Source organism: Dermacentor andersoni, chromosome 9, assembly GCF_023375885.2.
Source record: "Dermacentor andersoni chromosome 9, qqDerAnde1_hic_scaffold, whole genome shotgun sequence".
Taxonomy (NCBI): Eukaryota; Metazoa; Arthropoda; class Arachnida; order Ixodida; family Ixodidae; genus Dermacentor; species Dermacentor andersoni.
In genome coordinates, this window is record NC_092822.1 from 1,064,016 (window position 1) to 1,084,135 (window position 20,120).

General features: G+C 44.8%; 1 protein-coding gene across 5 annotated transcripts in view; it reads right to left on the minus strand.

Moving 5' to 3' along the window:
* Grip163 (gamma-tubulin complex component 6) overlaps window positions 1-20,120 on the minus strand; it is a 478,650-nt gene that overhangs the window by 340,394 nt on the left and 118,136 nt on the right. For all 5 annotated transcript variants that reach the window (XM_055068412.2, XM_072284402.1, XM_050174613.3 and 2 more), the window contains exons 7-8: window positions 5,440-5,479; window positions 3,650-3,777 (exon numbers count right to left, since the gene is read on the minus strand). In XM_055068412.2, the coding sequence (XP_054924387.1) occupies window positions 3,650-3,777; window positions 5,440-5,479 (168 nt within the window). The remainder of the gene's footprint in view (window positions 1-3,649; window positions 3,778-5,439; window positions 5,480-20,120) is intronic.

Sequence of the window (20,120 nt, forward strand, 5' to 3'; positions counted from 1 at the left end):
AAGCCTCACATATGCTCGGTTATTTTAAACGTAACCTGCGCGATGCTCCTGCCCTCACCAGACAAATCGCCTATCAGACATTCGTAAGGCCACGGCTGGAATTCGCAGCCCCTATCTGGTCACCTCATGAAGCTTACCTAATCGTGACTCTCGAGTCGGTCCAAAACCGCGCCGCCCGCTTCATTGTCAGGGATTATCACCGCGACTCTAGCATGACTAGCATTAAGTCATCTTCATCCCTCTCATCTTTTGAATCACGAAGAATCGTAGCATTGCTTTGTCTGTTTAACAAAATAGTCCATAGCACACGCCCGTCCTCCCTGCCACTCACTCGTCCATCTCGTACATCTCAGCGTCTGCATAATCATCTGAGTTTCCAGCGTATCTTTGGCCGAACCAATGCTTTCAATTCTTCCGCGCTACCACTTGCCATTCAGCATTGGAATAACCTACCAAACGACATAGTTGACCTTCTTGACCCTGTATCCTTCAAAGCAAGCTTATGCATATTATTTCCATAATTCATCACAACTAAACCACACTGCGCACCTAAGTAAATACTTCTAGCGAAGTTGTATAGTTCTTTTGTTCGTTTTGTTTTAATGTTTGTTTTGTATTGCGTTACATTGTTAGGGACTTGTTCTTTCATCTTCACCAGTTACCATTTGTATAATTTCTTGGTACACCTTTTTTTTGCTACTTCACACAGTCGTTTTGTTTCATTTATAGCGTTATTTATATTGTTAGATATTTGTTCTTTCATGTTTACTCACTAAAAATGTATAATTTCTTAGCACTCCTTTCTTTTTGCTAATTTCCTGTATCCTCCCCTCACACAATACTCCTTCGGGAGCCTGTGAGGTAATTGGATACATGTAACTGAATAATAAATAACATGCTCTGCTTTACGCTGCCATTGAACAAGTACAGGGCCAATTCCATGGCCACTGGCATCTATGTGAAGTTCAGTGGCGGCAGATGGATCATAATGAGCCAGCAATGGAGGAGCCATGAGAAAGCGCACGAGGGCGGAGAAGGCTTTGGTTTGAGCAGGGCCCCATGTGAAAGCAACGTCCTTCTATTCAACCATTCTATTACCAGATAGGTGTGCTTTAGATATTTCTGTGAGCAGACATTATATCTTCATGTTTTATGTATGAATCATATATAGTAGGACATGCCTATTCTGGAGGAGTGGCCAAGAACCCAGTGCGAAATATTGAGTGGTTAAGTAAATAAAAAAATTGAGTAAATCAAACAAAGCGTTAAATATAATTCGCCATAACATTACCAACCGGTCTGTATTAGAGATGCCTGAGCCCTGACAATATAGAGTAGGTTTTACATAGGAAGCTACTTTTTTGTTACACAGAACAGATACAATGTTCATATATTATAACATTGTAGTGCGGGTTCGACGGGAGCATCCAGCACATGAACGCAAAAGCACCTCCACTAGGTGGTGCCTGTAGTGACGGAGAACAACACAGTAGCAATAGCTGTGATTCACAAAACTAACTCTTTAACAGACGAACTTGTGCCAACAAAAGCAAGGGACACTCAAAGCACAATGATAGCGGCAAGCACAGTCGGTGATCAGCGAAATCTGATCTGCAGGTCAAGCATGTTGGCTTTTATTGATGACTCGTCGAAAGTTCCAGGGAGGCACGTTGGTGCCTGCATGCCTTCCACAAAGTACTACTAAAATTGTGTCACACACACTCAATCTGATTATGAAAGGTGTGGTGAGAATATACACAACAGATAGAATCAACGATAACACTCGAGTAAGTTACAAATCATGCAGGCACGTCTTACGCTAAGCAATAACTTTAAGTTGTTAGCAGATGAAATGCAGTCCACGAGAAAAGGATAAATAAGTACACATGTAAATATGAGCCATTTCATGGGTACCTTCATATAACCTTTGTATATATGTATATATCCGAGAATATATTCAGCAAGACAGCAGCAGCCACGGTCAGGAAAGACTGGAAGGGGTCGCAAAGAAAGATTCACTTTAAAGTGCACGACAAACACTCAGGAACACAAACACAAAGGACACAGGACGAGTGCTGTCCTGTGCACTCCGTAGTCGTCTTGTTCGTGCTGTTCCCATTATGAATGTATACCAACTCGCCCAACTTTCCACTTTAATATAGTTTTCGTCGGGGGTTTAGTAGAATAACACAGCTCGTAGAATTCTCGCATGACATTTCACGAGCTCCCGACACTGTAAATAAAATATATGCCATTTTTATAGATTTTTCCAAAGCATTCAACACCATTACACACTTAAAGCTTCTCCATAAGCTTCGAGCTATACTTAATAACTCTTCCTTAGCTGACTGGATCGCTAGCTTTTTACATAACCGTTCCCAGTATGTTTAGTTTAATTCCTCAAACTTGTCTGTAGTAAATATGACATCCGGAGTTCACCAGGGTTCAGTGCTGCAGCCACTTTTGTTCTTATTGTATATCAATAATTTGCCAAATTATGTGTCCGCAAAAATCCGCCTTTATGCAGGCAACTGTGTGTTGTATAACGAAATTAACACGAATGCCGACCACCTTTCACTTAATGATTCTTTTGCATAATCTTGTAGGTGGTGCGACAAATGGCAAATGAATATAAACTTTACAAAAACAGTCACTTTATCTTTAAGTAAGCGCACTTCAGTTTCTCTATTTAACTATTCGTTTAATGGCTCTTCCCTTGAACAGGTGTCTGAATACAAGTACCTTGGCCTCATCTTCACACCTAACATGTCATGGTCAAGGCATATTGAATACACATGCAATAAAGCACTAAAGAAAATAGGCTATCTATATCGTACATTGCGAAAAGCTCCAAGCGAAACAAAATTACTATCATATAAATCACTCATCTGACCCATTCTCAAATATGGTTGCCCCATCTGGAACCCTTATAAAGTATCTGACATTAATACCCTCGAATCAATTTTTAAAAAAAGCAATCTGTTTCATATACTGCCGTTATGACCGGGACTTCTCACCCTTGTCTCAGCTTTTTGCACTAGGTTTACAACTCCTGTCTGAGCGGCGTGATCGTGAATGCCTTAAATTGTTACATAATCTAATTAACACCCCACGCTACTCATTAAAGAACAACTATCTGTCTCCTGATAAATTGAAACCTACAAGTAACAGCCACAAACTTAACCTTGCACCATTTCAACCACATATTAACCTACTTAAGTATAGCTTCTTTCCTCATACAATTGAAAAATGGAACTTACTCCCAGGTGAAACTAGGTCACTGCCTTTAGAGGAATTTTTGTATAAATTAACTGGATTGTTTATTATACTGATTGTATCTTTTATGTTGAAATCATGTTCCTTAAGGTGTTGAAGTAGATTTGTGCAGAAGAATATTTTGTTATGTGCAATGTACAAACCCACTCCTGGGATAGCCCAAATTGGGCTGCAGTATGTGAAAATAAATAAAATAAATAAATTTTGCATTACGGCTGCGGTTCAGAGGAGTAGTGGTCCACAGAGCACTGTGGATGCTATTCTGGGTACGACCAGACTGTGCCACCTTTTCCTTTTCTCCTGTGAGCCAATCCCAGCAGACAGGCAGAGCAGCAGAAACAAGTTTCTGGCATAAAGATCAGAGTGCGCTCACCATCTAACACTCTCCCAGGTGAAGTGCTTCCTTCTCCCTGCACGCATGACGTACTGCCAGTCTTCCTCAGTCAGGGGCAGCCTGTCTGGCTGAGCTTGCTTTGATGGCCGTTTTACTGCTGGCAAGGGCTGCCAAGGTGACAAAGAAAGCAAAAAATTAGCCAGTCACTTCCACCAGCAGTCTTGGAACAGGGCAAGTTTTCATGCTCAAGACTGAGAACTACATCTTTCTGCACTGAGCATACCGTTAAATTTCGAACAAGCGCCCCACCCATGCAACCACCCCCCATTTTTCAAGTGATTTGAAACTGGCACCAACTATTGAGCAAGCGCTCCCCTCCTTTCTCTATAGTGTTTACCATTACATGCATCTTCGCCAGCTTCAGTCTCTTTTTTTAAATGTTGCCGTTTGACCAACTTACAGAAAATGGTGTATTTAGTGAGGATGAGAAATTTATTGTTTAGCTACATTTCTACTGAGGCCTGTCAATGGCACCACCATAGCCAAGTGTCTTTTCGCATAGACTGTCAGTCGCCATTTTTGTCAGATGCTTCTGTTGTGAGAGGTGTCCGTTATCAATGTGGATTTGGTGTGCGGTGCTTTAGTGTTACTGTTGTGTATGCAATGTGACAGCGAAAGAAAAAGTTGCACTTATGGAGTGGCGCTGGTGAACCTAGATAATTGTGAACTGATGTTTGTTCTGTACAACCAGAAGATTTCGGGCTCCTTCAGGCCAAATGCGTGAATCTAATTCTTGGGTTGATCTCAGAGGAGTCATCTGATATTTTTGAGGGCGATGACATGAATAAACACAGTAAATGCATCTTAAATAGAGCTTTTGAGTCAAATAAAAACTGTTTGGTCATGACTGTTCCACCACCAACTTGAATTTTTGTCTGCGAATGAGAAAGGGCCCTCCCCCAACAATTCTTCAACTATTAAGGCGAAACCTTTAGATAACTCACGGGTTGAAAATTTGACCGGCCTGTGTTTATCGCACCAAAATTTAATGGCACCAAAATTGGGAGTCGAATTCATGACCTTTGGTGTTAATTACGGCAAAGTTAATCAAGGCACAGTTAATTAAGGCACTTGAAACCACAACCTTCGGCAGGAGTCGAACCCACAAGCTATGGTGTTAACTAAGGCAACGTTGAGGCACAGTTACCACTCGAACCCACAACCTTTGGTGGGAGTCGAACCCTCGACCTTTGGTGGGAGTCCCACCCATGTAATAGGAAGTAACGGATTCGAATGAGAATGTCAAACAATTTAATGAATATCTGAAGAACGCGCAGGCTTTTACCTTCACCCTCTTTAGAGCACGCTAAAGTGACTGTCAATTTTCTTTGACTCTAGGGGGAGGGCGTGCTTGCTCACAATTTTACGGTAGTTTCTGCTAAGTATAGGCCTATAACGTGCAACTCAAAGCAGAAAAAGAAAAGCTGTTTGGCTACACCATAGTAAACTAATCGAGCTTAACGTCTTGGAGCTGCAGTTTTAAGTTTCACTCTGATCCCCTGTCCATCTCTGCATTCCACCACTGGTCATTCTCAGCAGCAGAACACTGTAGCGGCTAAACATTAGTGCTCCTGTATCACTCAGCTAACAAGGTGCATGTGCTTGAGCAGTAACATGTTCACCACAAGTCAGACGGTTACGGCAGAGTAATCTCTGCCACTGTACATGGACTTGCAGAAGGCCTGGATGAATACCGATCTTGCGTGGCAGTCATGAGAAAAAGCAGCCTCTCATTTGGCACACCTATGGAAGCAGTCTCCTCCACTAACCTCGAGCTTTTCTGGGCCCTTGGAGAACTTGCTCAGGACCCTGCAGGGAAAGTGAAACCAAGTACACCCTTTCAGCCACGTGTCAAAATATGCAAGTTGAATAAATGGGAAGAAGGAAAAACAATACAATTTGTATTTTATGGTGCAACATAAGCATTCCCAAGAGTGTCTACATCATTTGCCGTTTCCCTTAGTGGCTTCGTGGCTGGTTTGTTTGTGAAATGTGCAAATTGCTACCACATAGCTGACAACAAAAAACAAAGCAAGTGATGGAGATACTTACACAAAAGGCATCTACCCCTCTTTGGACAATATACTATGTAGCTGGTCCAAAAGCAGCTTGTTGAAGACACTAGGCTAAGGATCCATAAGGCAAGCCACCTAGGTATAATGATGGTGTCTTAACTAGGGCTTGGTATTGATTAAAATTTTTATCCCATTTGATTGGAACAATTTAATAGATTAATCAGATTTTGTGTACCTGAGCAAAAAACATAAAAACTGGCATTTATGAGCCTAAACTTTGGGAAAGAATGTTAAGTAATTACGTGGGCCAAACAATATTTGGCCATACCTGTACGGCGACCCCTTTGCTGTTATTAATGATTCCCATGCATTGGGCTTACAGCATTCTGTCTACTGGTACAGCGAGAAGCTCAGCAATGCTCGTTCTCTCTCCTTCACCAACAATGCCTGCTGTATGGCTCCCTGTCTCCACCATTCACTTCCACTGAGATGACTTTGGAACCGAAACCGTGGCTCTAAGCTTTGCTACTTAACCTGCCCGATTTGCTAACGTGCCTGCCTTCTTGAGTGCTGTGCTGACCAGCTATTACCTTGATTATTCACAATGGAATTTTCCCTCACCACAACTACCCATCCGATGACGGCAAGTAATTACAGCTTAGACCACTTATAATGTAACAGTTTATAGTGCAGAACTGGCTACAACACCGCCTTTTCTGACTTCCACTTACCCTCCCATAGAACTTCATATAAAGCATACCGCTTATAGTGCAGCTGCACAAAGTGAAGTACTATTTACAATGCGGCTTTCATGGGAAAATTCCGTAGACAAGCATGGTAGTGAGAGCTCTTCTCAATGAGGCTTGAGTATCTTTTCACCACACCTACCCAACATGAAAATAAAGTTTTCTCTCTCTCTCTCAATGAGGTGCACCAGCGATTGGGAGGACAGGGCAACAATAGCAATGAGGACGAAGAGGAGACGCAGAGCAAATGAACGAGGAACAAAAAAATACAAAAATCGGTGGTAGCCGGATGCAGGCAAGCGGTGGTTGGCTAGGCTACAGAGAAGCCTTCGCTTGGCCATATCAGCAGCGCTCACTTTGCCCTGAATGCCGCTTTAGCCTGTGCGTGCCTGTTGCGACGCACATCGTTGTGAAGTGCAGATATCGCGTGTGCGACCTTGACTTCAGCTTAAGCGGTGTTCTGCAAATTTAGTTTGGAGCTTTTAGGCTTTACGTACACATGCGAGCCTCCACTGTTTTTACCAGTATGCGCACATAGAAACTTTGTAGGTGTTCCCAGTAGCAGTCGCAGCTGATCGTCTGTGGAACCAAATGCTGTTTCACACTCACTGCAGTCAGTTAAGCTTATATGTATGTGATTCCGTGCCCAATCTCTATGTAATCAATCGTCTACGGGTACGAATTTATCAAAGGTGAGCTTCCTGCAATGGCGTGCCAGCCGACACCCCTACCGGCTAAGCCTAACCAGCGCGCCTCGGCTGGAGTCGGTAAACAAAGTTGTGGTTTGGTGCCAAGTCAACGAAATGCGCCGCAGTGGCTGTACAGCAACGATCGACTTCTGGCCTTGGTGTCACATTTTTGATATAGTGTTTTAGCGCGGAAACCATTTCACACATACACAGGAAAGGACACACACATGCACTAAGTTTCAACAGAATGCTCACTGGAAGCCGGATGACTATATATATATATATGCCATGCAACAACTCCAGTACCTGCAGAGATGCATCGAGATGCGACAATTCTTTCCTTCGTAAAGATAGTGAAGGCATGCTAACATAATCTTGGCCTAGCTTCTCAATAGTTTCAGTTATCAGTGTCATTATTAGTCTTCAACTAGACATGACAAAAGAATTAGCAAGGTTCTGAAGTCAGAATGCTACAGACAAGCCTGAGTATATCACCATTTGCTGGCGTCCCTGCTTTTTGGCAACTTGGATGAAAGAGGTAAAACATTGACTCCATAATTTTCTTCGCGTCACAGACCAAGTTAGTGAGTCTACTTGGAATCATCCACTACCTTGGCTGCGCATGCAGGCTCCTCAGAGGCAATCGATGCCCACATGTGCATTCCATATGCTGCAGCCTTTGGACATTCCCTGCAACGTTCGCAACATGCTTTCCCTAGAAACAAAGTTTGCAGTAGAGCCTAACCAATGTGCCCCTGAACTGCTGTCCCATGTGTGTCGCATCTCCAGTCCTGCGGTTGATTCAGAGGAATCGCGCTGCATCCCGAAAGAAGTCAATATCCTGACCCAATGTAAGCAATGATTATTGAATATTCCTGTCAAACGCATTGAGTTTTTTTTTAAGGAACATTTGTTATGTGTACTCCCCACAGATAAGGAGGGAGGATATGCTGTAATGTTGCATGGCCTCTTTCTGTCTAAAGCCAATGAAAGAGTTTCTGCTCTTCCTGATTGCCGAGTCAATGCGCGCACGTCAAAAATCAAGAAAAGGGCAAAAGACTAATGCAAGAAACTAAACCTAGACAATGTGGTGCCAAAAATGGGGAAATGCAAGAAGGATTTCTTTCACGTCCTCTTTAGTGCAAAAACGCATAAGCCACAAATTACCCTAAGGGTCATAGTGTTTGAAACATACACGTGGCAAGGTCCCCTCGCCTTGTTCTTGCCTGTATCTTGGAGGTAGATGACCCTTTTCTAGTGAAAATGTCTCAAAGAAGTCTTGAACGTTGTGCCTCCTAGTCCACCGAAGGCCTTTGTGCCCTCTCTATAGATATAAAGGACTTCTACTACTAATTAATATGTGACACATTGCTTGAATGCATAATGAATGCCTTAACAGTTTGGTTAGACCAATTTTAAAGGTGCATTTGGTATTTCGTCAAGGCATCAGTTGGAACTTGTAACTATGACTCGACGTACATTGAATAGGATAGGAAACCCTTTATTCAAAACCAAGACGTTTGCATTGCATCTCGTGTCCCGTCTATCCTTGGCAATTCTTTTGTATCAGGTTGTGACAAAGTACTTTTGATGCATCTTAAGGGCACAAAAAGTTTTTAAATGTTTTAAATACATGGATGACTACTTGTTTTTGCTTAAGTATGAGAAAAATTCCGTCGAATCTGAAGCCTCTAACTTACTAATGTTGGTTGGAGATTGTTTGCAGCTCTTCGAACTCACATACAAAGTTCCAGGTGATGATTGGTCTATGAGGTTCCTTGATATATGTTTTCATTTTCATGCAAACCACATGTACTGGTCTTATGAACATATGGGGAAGAAACCATTGTTGCCATTTAGCTCCTCAAACTCGAAATTGGTTAACAGGAGTATTGTCAAACACTGCTTTGATAATGTTCGCAAAAAATCCTGTTCCCATCTTGCAGTGCCAGCCTTAACAGCCAAAAGACTCGCCTCATGCAAGCAGGATATCCTGACCACATTCTGGTATCGGATGCAGAAGCACTACTCAGGAAATGACCTTCCAGTTGTCAGGATTGCAAAACAGCTGTCTGTGAAGGCCGAAGAAAGTTTGCCACTGTGCCATACCTGCAGAAAATATCCCACGACATAAAAAAGGTGGGTGCTTGGGCAACTGTTAGCGTGGTTTTCACGGCCCCGGACAAGCTGAGAAAACTGCAAAAGCAACAAGCCAGTTGCTGATAAAAAGGGTAGGCTGGAACAAGAACCATAGAACACAGTTCGTGCCCTACAAAGAAGGCATTGTAAACCACATACTGCTATCGTGTGGTAGACACTATGTCAGGCAAACCGGGTGATGTCTAAACGATAGGCTGGTTAATGTAAAGAAAGGTGGTGATGCCTGGTTAGCAGCCCACTGCAGCTTGTGTGGTTGCTTGCCTCTTTTGCAAGAATGTTTCACTGTGCACAAGCACAAAGAAGAAATAACGGGGGTGATAACTGAAACTGCAACTATTGAGAAGCTAGGCCAAGACTGTGGTAGCATGCCTTCACTATCGTTAACAAGGAAAGAATTGTCATATTTCAATGCATCTCTGCTTGCTTATGCCGAGTTGTAGCACAGCACAAATAAATAGTGATCCAGCATGCAATAAACATTCTGCTGGAAGTTAGCGCTTCTGTGTGTCCCTTCCTGTGTCCGTGTGAAAACGTTTCCCCACTCAAACACAATATGAAAGGCTGTACAGTACTTTGAAAGTGAAAGAACCACCTTGATAACGAAAGTGAGGGCACCGTTGGCACAGGCAACACTCAAATGGCGGCAACTTGATAAGCAGTTGCCATGTTTTCGACACTGCGCACATGCCAATAAGTTCAAGAAATAAAACAAGACACTGAATAGAGTCCAAAATTTCGGTAGTCTTTCTATGTTAGTTCTGTAGAGTAGTGGCACTGCCGCAGGGAATTTCGAATAATCAAGCAATTTTTTTCCATTACATTTTTTTTTTTACTTTCTCTGTTTCACGCAAAGATCGCAGGTGCTCAGACAATGGTTCCTTGGACAATGAGTCCCCAGACATTAACCTTTCAAAGTTTGTAAATTTAAATGGACACAAACATCCCGGTCACATGCTTCGATTCTTGGGTATGCATGGCTGCTTTGTCTACATGTGTTGCACATGTGCAGCCTTTGAAGATTGTTGTTTTGGTTATAGTTTGGTGTCATTTTTGGTGCAAATATTCATGACACCGGCAACTTACGCTATAAGCAATCTATGCTGTACTGGTGGTTCCCAGACACCTCCCAGACAACTTAAATAATGCAAAAGGATGGACAGTTGGTGAGTTAGTACGGTAGCATATTCTTGGTTTATAGCATGAAGGGACACAGATGAAGACTAGAAGCAGACAGGATGAGCACTCATTCTGTCTTCCTTTAGTCTTCGTCTGTATCCCTTCGCACTATAAACCAAGAATATTTTTCCAAACAACTACCAGACACCTCTGCACTGATGCACTCGTACAAACTGCTTTCCATGCCGATTCTCAGTGTGCACATGTCGGGCTGTTCAGGACGTACACCAGGCTTCTTAATAGTGTGGCATGTTATTGCAACTCAGGGTTAAGGACGAGAGACAGACTCTTGGAGCTGACAAAGAGGAGATGAAAAGGTTGATACATTAGGTACAGATATAACAGAAAATAGCATACAGGCATATAGCATAATAGCATACCGACACAGTGGCTGGTGGAGACTAACTTCTCACAATGGCCCAGTTCTACCTTAAATCCCTTTAGCAATCCATCGTCGGCAGGAACGAGGTGAGACAGGAGGTTATGCCACCAGCGTTGCATTCCCCTTTCATCATGGCAGCATTCTTGATGCGGCATGCCACCCTATTCCTCATTTCAACCCACGGGAACGGGTCAGCAGTTTCGTGGAACATTGCAGGTTGTCACTCACAAGGGCAACCACTTCACAAGAACCAGGGAGGAGGAGGCAACGCCCATTGCCTCAATGATAGGCATGCAGTGTGGCACAACACATGTACATTTCCGCTCTTACTCTGATGCCATAAGCCTAGTCCTTGCTGTACCTTCACACTAATGGAGCCACTATCGTGCTTCTCAATATCCTTACGTCACATTGGTATAGAGCCTTACGACCCACTGTGGTGGGAAAACACAGGGCTAGTATTATTTCAATATGTAGTATGTGAGAATAACCAGCCTCCCATGGCTCATGACATCGTGTCCTTCCTTTTCAGCCACATCGTCCTATGTCCATAAACTCCTCAGTGCTGAGGCCATGTCTTACTCCAAGAACAAGGTAGAAAGTTACAGCATGGGAACCAACGGAGACAAAGATAGCACACAAAGTACACGGACACAACGCTGACTTTCAGCAGAAAGTTTATTTTGCCACTGCACAGCTAGCTTTAAAGTGGACCCTTGGCAACAAGATCACACATGCACACAGAACCTGCTCATACCGTTATCGCATGCTGGCATTTGAATCAAGGTAGGTAAGCTCTTCTTCAAACAAGGCTATCGAAGAACAACCGACACAGTTATTTCCTGCATGTGAACTTGCAGTAGCCTTCACAATTTCTTCAGTAAGGCTTGATTTGCTCCTAGATACAATCTTGCATTTGTCAAAGACCGGTTTGCACCAACAGTTGCAACACAACAGTGCACACCTAGATAACCTTGAATAGTGTTGTTAACATTGTTGTGGTGTTCCCTAAGCCAATCATTAATGCATCGGCCGGTTTGCTTGATGTAGACCTTACCACTAAATAACTTCAAGCATTTTTTGTCGAATGCAGTTCTGTTCACTACTGTACCATCATATGTCACCTGCAAACTAATCACCTGACAGAGTGCTTTAATCACACATTTGCCAACATGATTTCAATGCACGTTACCTCTAACCAGACAAACTGGGGCTTCATTCTTGCCTTTGTCACACCTGCCTACAACACCACAACCCAGGCAATAACAATGTTTCCCCCTTCTTTCTGCTCTAGAGCTAACAGCATTCAACCTCTATCGACACCTTCCTTCCTACTGCATTGGTTCATTATAGGTTTCTGAGGCTGCTTAATATACTGAAAAATGTCGGCAACTCGCCTGCTCCCTATGACAGAAGGCTAGGTGCCGCATGTGTGGCCTGAGGTACTAAGCACCGCAAGACAACCCTGTATAACCCACATTGCAATTCGATAGAGTGGATTAACTAGAATCTCAAATTGTTGCTTGCGGCCTTTGTGCAGCAACACAGGGATTGTGATGCCAGTTTTAATGACAGAGGGTTCCTCTTGCACTTCACAGTATGCCATTCAACAGGGTACATGCCCACTTTTCTCAACTTTGAATGAATGAATGAATTCTGGGATTTTACATGCCAAAACCACGATTTGATTATGAGGCACGCCGTCGTAGGGGACTACGGATTAATTTTGACCACCTGGGGTTCTTTAACAAGTGCCCCCAACGCATGGAACACGGGTGTTCTTACATACAATGCCCATCAAAATGCGGCTGCCACCGCCGGGATTCAATCCCACGACTTTGTGCTTAGCAATTTCGCAAATTTTCGCCAAGAAAATATGGTACTGGAGATAGTCGGGGGTCACCTAACATCACATAACAAGAATGCAGCAAGTTATTAGTAACTAAGATACATATCCATCAAAACATACAGTAAGGTCCTGTTTTATTAAAGGGAAGACCAAATTATATGCCAGCACCGATTAAAGCTCAGTTCTAGTATGTGCAGGTGTGAAAAAAATTTTTTTTTATCAATAGATGAAGCAGTCTGTGCTGGACACATGAAAGAAGATGAAGAAATGGGCTAGGGGAGAAGTGAGAATGAAGAAGTTGGAATAAAATGGCGGACGACACCCGTCTCACTGAGATTGTTATTTCTGCTGCTGTTCTAGTTAGGAACGCTACATTTTGGCGCAGCCGACAGTTTTCGAAGACCAGCCATGCGGGTGACGTTTTTCATCGACCAGGTGTCATCAGAGTCTGTTGTGTTCACCCGATACCAAGTGCACGGTGAGCCAGCGACGGACCTTCCTCTTGAAGTTAGTTCTACCGCGCTGATCAACGTGGTGCTGCAACAAGCTGCAATCAGCCGCCAAGCCCTCGTGCAAACAGGATCGGTGACAGTGATCTACAACTGCAGACACTGAGCGAACTCGTTCTGAAACCCATACGACGTGGCACCCTCAAAGAGGAAATGCCTGCCAAGAAGGTGAGCCTAGACTTGACTGTTATTGAACTGCAAAGGCACATTATGCAACAGATCGAAATAATGAGAACTTTTGTCCAAGCGCTTAATCGAGGGCAATCAACATGAGGCATTGTTGAACCGGATGTTTTTGAAAAATACTCGCAAAGTGCACACTACTGGCTGTGGTTTTTCGAGTATGCCTCTGACAAGTATAGGTGGTGCTCCGACGACACAAAGATTTTGAATATGCGCCGCTATTTGGGCGGTATAGCCAAAAAATGGTATAATGTGCAACTCATGGATCATGGAACAACATGTTGGGAACTGTGGAAAAGTAACTTTTTAGCGGCTTTCAAAGGCAACGCAGTAGACAGATGGGATGCGCCACTACGGTTCAGTTATACAGGTGGCTCTCTGCTTGAGTACTGTCTTGAGAAGCGTCGCCTATTGTATTCTGCGGAACCGAAGCTGTCGTCTTCTGCTGTTGTAGCTTTGATAACGCAAGGGTTGTGTATCGAGATCCGTAGTCATGTCCAGCTCAATGGTCCAAGAACGTTTTATGACCTTCTGAACTTTCTACAGAGCTCAAGTTTCAAATCTGCTCCTGGGCTAGCTTGAAACTGACTTCGTGCATTATTCCAACATGGCAGCCTCCCAAACGAATGTTGCACGGAGGTTAGCTGCTTTCAGGTTTGCTTGCCACGCCATGGATACAGCATTTTCAGAGGCGCATCCCTTGCCCAAAATTCTGCGACCCGCCCTACGTGACCGAGGGAACCCGATGGAGTTGTACGACGACGAACAATTCTTCGGTCGCTAAAGATTCACAAAGAACGCCATGCGACAGCTCCTCGCTATGTTGCCTATCCGGGTAAGCGGGGACAACAGAGGACAACCTGTGTGCCTCCCATGCTGCAGTTGCTAATGGCTCTGAAGTTTTACGGCGCTAGAATGTTTTAACCCTCTGAGGGTCGAATTATTTTGAAAAAAACTTTCCCAGGTGGTCAAATTACTTTATTGCAGATCTTGAATGTACAAAATGTATAAAGTGAGGAATAAATAGTAAAAAATAATTAGAAACAGTATTTTGGTGTCGGCATCACTCAGAACTGCAAAATGTTCAGTAGTATTTCCGAGCGTGGTACTCCTTGAAACACGGGTCTACGCACAGCGCCTTATCGCAGTCTGCACACCTAAAATGCGTGTCTGTTCTCTCGGAGCGAGGAGTTATGTTGACACACACATGACATCTCTGTGTGCGGCTGTCTTGGGCAGAGGTCTGAGGCACCCTCTAGCGTAAGCGCGTTGCCGCAGAGAGCGAGAATACCTCGTGAGCGGCGGTGATAAACAAGCTAAGAGCAGTGCCAATCATGATAGAAATCAACTTCTGCTGCCCCTGTGATAGCGTGCCGACAAAGAGAAAAATCACGTTTCGCGCGCCTCCGTTGCGATCACGCGGCGGAACCGAAACCGCGCTGCCACTGAGAGCGAGAATACCCCGCGAACGGCGCTGATAAACAAGGTAAGAGCAGCACCAATCAAGATAGAAATCAACTTCCACCGCCCTGCAAGAGAGTGCCGACAAAGAAAAAAATGACGTTTCGCGCGCTTCCGTTGCAATCACGAGGCGAAACCGAAACTGCTAAAGGGGCGTTGCCGCAGTCTGACCGACGCGCTGAAGCTAGCAATCAGTTCTGTTTATCTCCCCAAGAAGGTAGCACCAATTTCAAACGCATCTTGTAAGTGCTAAGAGGTGGCAGCACCTCCCGGTGAGCACGCATCGTCATTATGGCGCGAAATTTCAAACGGAGGGTCGGAACCATACCCGTATGGCAAAGACCTTGCGGGACAGAAAACCACCGCCGTACATGTACGGCAAAAACCTTCAAAGGGTTAAACAGTCGCCGAGGGTCAGGTCCGCATTCCTCAGTCAACAGTGTGCCGCGCAGTTGGAAAGATGACTCTGCTCATCGCGAAGCACCTGCGCCCGATGCTGGTGCGCTTCCCGCAGTCGCCGTAAGATTGATTATGAGCGTATTTGCTCATCTCTAATGACTACACATGCCATCACTAGTTATTAGCGCTCACTACCATATTTATGCTCAGCATGCCGAACTGTCACGCACTCGTCCACCAAATACAAAACATGCGCACGAGCATAATAAAAAGTAGCCCAAATGAGTCAGTCATGCTTACCAGTTTTGTGGCACTCTAGCTTCTTTTTTTGCAGCTTCCTCTTTCCGCTTTTGCTTCAGGTTGTTCCAGCATTTTTTCAGTTGCAAGTGATCGCGCCACGTAATCCCGTGGTTGGCGTTATATTGTTTTGCTATTTCTTTTCATGTCTCATTCTTCTTGGTCAACGAAGCGACATCAGTTTTCTTGCATTCCACAATATGCTTGTAGTCGTTCACGAGTACCGTCAGCAGGCTCTTTTCGTCTTCTGTAAAACGGGCTGCCATCTTGCATTGCAGTCCATTCTCTTGGGAGGAGAGCATACGTGAGTGCGACATTTCAGCGTCAAAGCCTGTTGACAGGAGAGAAATTTCGCATCAAATGCGGCGCGCAGCCGTCGCGCAAGCCCCACAACTTGTTTTCCTAAAGACGACACTTTCCTAGCAGACGGCACATGTTGCCAATTTGCGATGTCTACGACTGTGCCACACTCTCCCTCTCCTCGTTGTTCTCGACAAAGATTCCACGCGAAGTAGACAAATCGTTTGCACATGTCATTTTATGTTTTTATTTATTTATTTATTTATTTTGTTCTTTATCGGGTGTTGTCACCCATATGGGTCCACACGGCGCTCGGTCCTCCTCGTTCGCAACACATGTTGCAGTTTTTTTCTTTTTTGACTCTGGCCTAGCGCGTTCAAATAGGTTGGCCTTTTTTTCAAAGGGTCACGTAGCCCAACCAGAACAAGGGCCGTCGTCTTCCTGCTGCAATATCTATAGGCGAAAAGGGACGCGCGAGCTCCCTCAGAAACCGACCGTATGCCTCGTCTCGGCCTCTTGCATCCGGTTGCTGGCCCAGACGGAGCATGAACGCCTTGCGCCAATCGAGAACAAAAGCCGTTGAAAGACCACCATACGAACCAACCATTTCGTTTGCTTATCAACGGCCAGTTATACAAACGCGCAACAAGATCTCTAAGTTAAAAAGAAGCTAAAACCAAAATAAATGTGACTATAAAATTAATTTGCACTCAAATACACTGTCGCCTAAATGTGGAGCACCGACTTGAAAAAATGGTGAAACCTTCAAATCAAAAAGCACGCCAAAACACCGAAACTTGATGACCACCTAAACCTGCCGGTAACGGGTGCTTTACGCAAGCAACACTGTGCATCTCAGCAGCGAACGTCGCCAGATGGAATAGATTTACCCAAACTATACTTCAGCATTTATGCCTCGTAGAAATTTGGAAAGATACATACTTTTTTGCTGTACAATATGCCTCACGCATAGATTTATTAGATTTATTATTAACCTCGAACACAGACGAGCAATCTACTTTTGCATAGAAGCACAATCTTGACTTGACAAAGCAAGTCAGCTTGAGCGTCTATGAAACGCGAAAGCCAACTTGGGCGTTTTGAAGTCTGCTTCTTGCTTCGGGCCGACTTCGTCAAGTCAAGCCCAAGCACAATCCAAGTTAGATCTTTGCATTCGGGAGTAAGTACCCAGAGCTTACATGCATGGGTAGCTACCCTTCAGCAATGAAATCACATGTCGGTCCTTTCAAGCTCACAGATAAAACAGTGGTTCGTAGAACCTCCTATAATATGTCCAGAGATAAAAAGGTGTGGCTGAAAAAGGAGTTGCAATAAATGTTGGATGCAGGTATCATCCGGCCTTCTGTATCCCCATTTGCTTCTCCTATTACTATTGCACCATAAGTAGACGGGACATTCCGCCTCTGCATAGACTACCGGGCTCTCAATCGTCAAACTGAATTGATACCTTATCCAATGCCATGAATTGACGACATCATTGACGAAACTGGTGGTTGCCATTGTGTTTCACAAATAGACCTCTGCAAGGGCTTTTGGCAGATTCCACTAAGTGAAGAAATGAAGAAGTACACCGCATTCATAACCCCATTTGACTTGAGTACAACCGCCTACCATTTGGTTGGAAAAACTCCACTGCGTGGTTTCAGATTATGACGGACACCTGTCACACTGAGATTATGTTATTTCTGCTGCCGTTCTAGTTAGGAACGCTACAATAGAATTTATGTTGTTCAGATTCAAGTGCTTTCTTCCCCCTCTGAAACTAATGAATTACTGATGTTCTGTTGTACTGCATACCAATGAAGTTTTAAATAGTGGACCTGTGATTTGGGGCAATCTTTCTTATTGCAGAGAATGCTTTGGTTTCCAGTTTTTCTCCAAAATACAATAGGGCTATTCTAACTTTATGGCAGGTGGGTTGTTGTAAGGCCAGCAGAGGACATATTCTGCGACGATCACTTTCAGCGATACTATCTCCTCGGCCGTCAGGTGTGCGCCGATTGGCTGGCTGAGCACTATGTCACGTGAAGGAGATAGTATCACTGAAAGTGATTGTTGCAGGATGCGTTCCCAGCCTGCACAGCAGACGAAAGGACCATGCACCACATGACTCAATCACTGTTGATTCTCAAATCTGGAGAATCACAGCAAGTTCACATGACCCCACCCCCCCCATCTCTCTTTTTTATCCTCAGTCCGAGCACATACACACAACCGGGTCATGACACTTCCGCACCCACCAAATAAATTCAAAGCTAGTCTTGAGACAAGTTGTTTGAAGAAAAAAAAAGAGAGTAATGTGGCTGTTTGGGCTTGTTGGTATGGCATAGTGAACCCGCGAAATACTTGAAGTTGAAAAGATTTCGCGACTTGGCTCAGGGTACGTCCGCACACCACCTGTGTACTTGTCAGATAAGGAGTTCACCTGTCTAAGGGTGTGAATTGCACATGTGCAATGTGATGAGTGACGGCTATAAACACCGGTCGCCAAAAATAAAGCTTTCCGCTGGAAGTTATTGCTCGTCTGCCGTCTCGTCTTTGCTGTCGTGTATATTGTGAGGTCTTCAATGTGCTCTTAGGACATAGGAACAACGCAGTAGTGCAGACAATCACAAGGGCATTTATTGCACCTTTTATATACTAATGCCTGCTAGCCAACTATGGGCTAGCGACAAATCGAGGAAGTCAGGCTCACCGCGATCGGATACTGAGCGAATATGTTTGCCCCCATGCTAGACACCAATGCCTGATTGTTCGTGTGTATGGTCACATGAACGGTGGCACGTTCGAACAATCATGTTCGTCCATTCTGATGTCCTACTCCTAAGCCTTTCCCAGGACAGCCCTGCGAAGCATGGATTAGCCCACGCATGAAAGGTCCATGCTGCTCACCAACCTCAAGCCCAAGAGAAAGAGCCTACTCCCTTTTGCACCCGAGTAATCCCTTTGTTAGGTGCGTTAGCAGTGGAACACTCGCACCATCTCTTGTAATATGCTGCAACCACACTGACCACCACCAGCGCAAAGCCACACGGCACAGCCAAGTCGTAGGAGACAGGAGTCATGCAGAGAAAACAATATCAGGGGACACGTGAAAGTCGAGCGTCCCCACATCCCCCAACCTTAAATTGCTACACACTCTGGTGAAAACATGCTAGATGGTTTAACCTGAATGCATTCTTCATGAACAAGGGTTACATGCGGCAGTAGCCACACTGAGAAAATGTTCACGCACTCCTGTTCATAACCAACACACCGACAATGTCTCTGGGATACATCGCTGGCGCCCGTCGGTCACAGCAGCAGCTCTGCAGACTGTATGGCATGACTCCAGGCCAGGATCATGGAAACGGTGATGCACTAGTTGGCACGAGCAAGTGTCGCTCGTGCCAACGTGCCCTGCTGGCAAGAGCTGCAGTAGCCGTTGGTGACTGCCAGCTCTGCCGAGGGTTGCGAGCCAGACACAGACGGCCGCTGAAGTCACTGCGCGAACCAGACACAGGCATCTACATTGCCTGGGGTGGCTCGTTCACAGTCCGGCGCAGCAGCGCAGACGATGTGCAGGTGACAGCAAACCAAGAATGACTTCACTCACGATGCATACTCAACGCTTTGAACAAGCACTAAAGTAGTGCAAGGGAAAGGAATTCTGCATGTGCATTGCCCATGCGGTACAATGTTTAATTCAGCTAGCAAAAGATCAGGAGGCTACTCAGATGCTAAGTTCACGTGAACAGAGCTCAGTTACTTGAGTCAAACGAGTAATTTCAATTTGTGCAAGGCTAACTAGAGTGTGGAAAGCAAAGTGCGACACCGCAAAGCCACATTCCACCAGGTTGTGTCCCTTCACATGCAACAAACAACTTTGTAAAGCCTTAGGCCTAAGTAGTCACTAACCTGACAACAACCGGCATCTAAAAACAACACCCAAAATGGGCGCAAAATAGACAGCCGTGAGGAGACTTCAGCTCTGTGAGGCGGCCATACCCTGCTCAGTGTACACAGCAATTAACTTGACAGTGCCCACCATCCCAGACGGTGTCGGAGCTCTCAGTACCAAACCGCAATACTAGGCAGCTTGTAGTGGCACCCTATGGCGCGCGGCCATCCGGCCCCCAGAGCTGCGACTTCCAGAGTCAAAATGGAAGAAGCTACTGATATAAGAAACTTGGACCACCCACAAGGCTTCCATACTCCCTCGCTTCAGGCTTGCCAATGCTCTGCAGGCGCTAAGCCTCACTCTCCCAGGATGCAGACCATGTG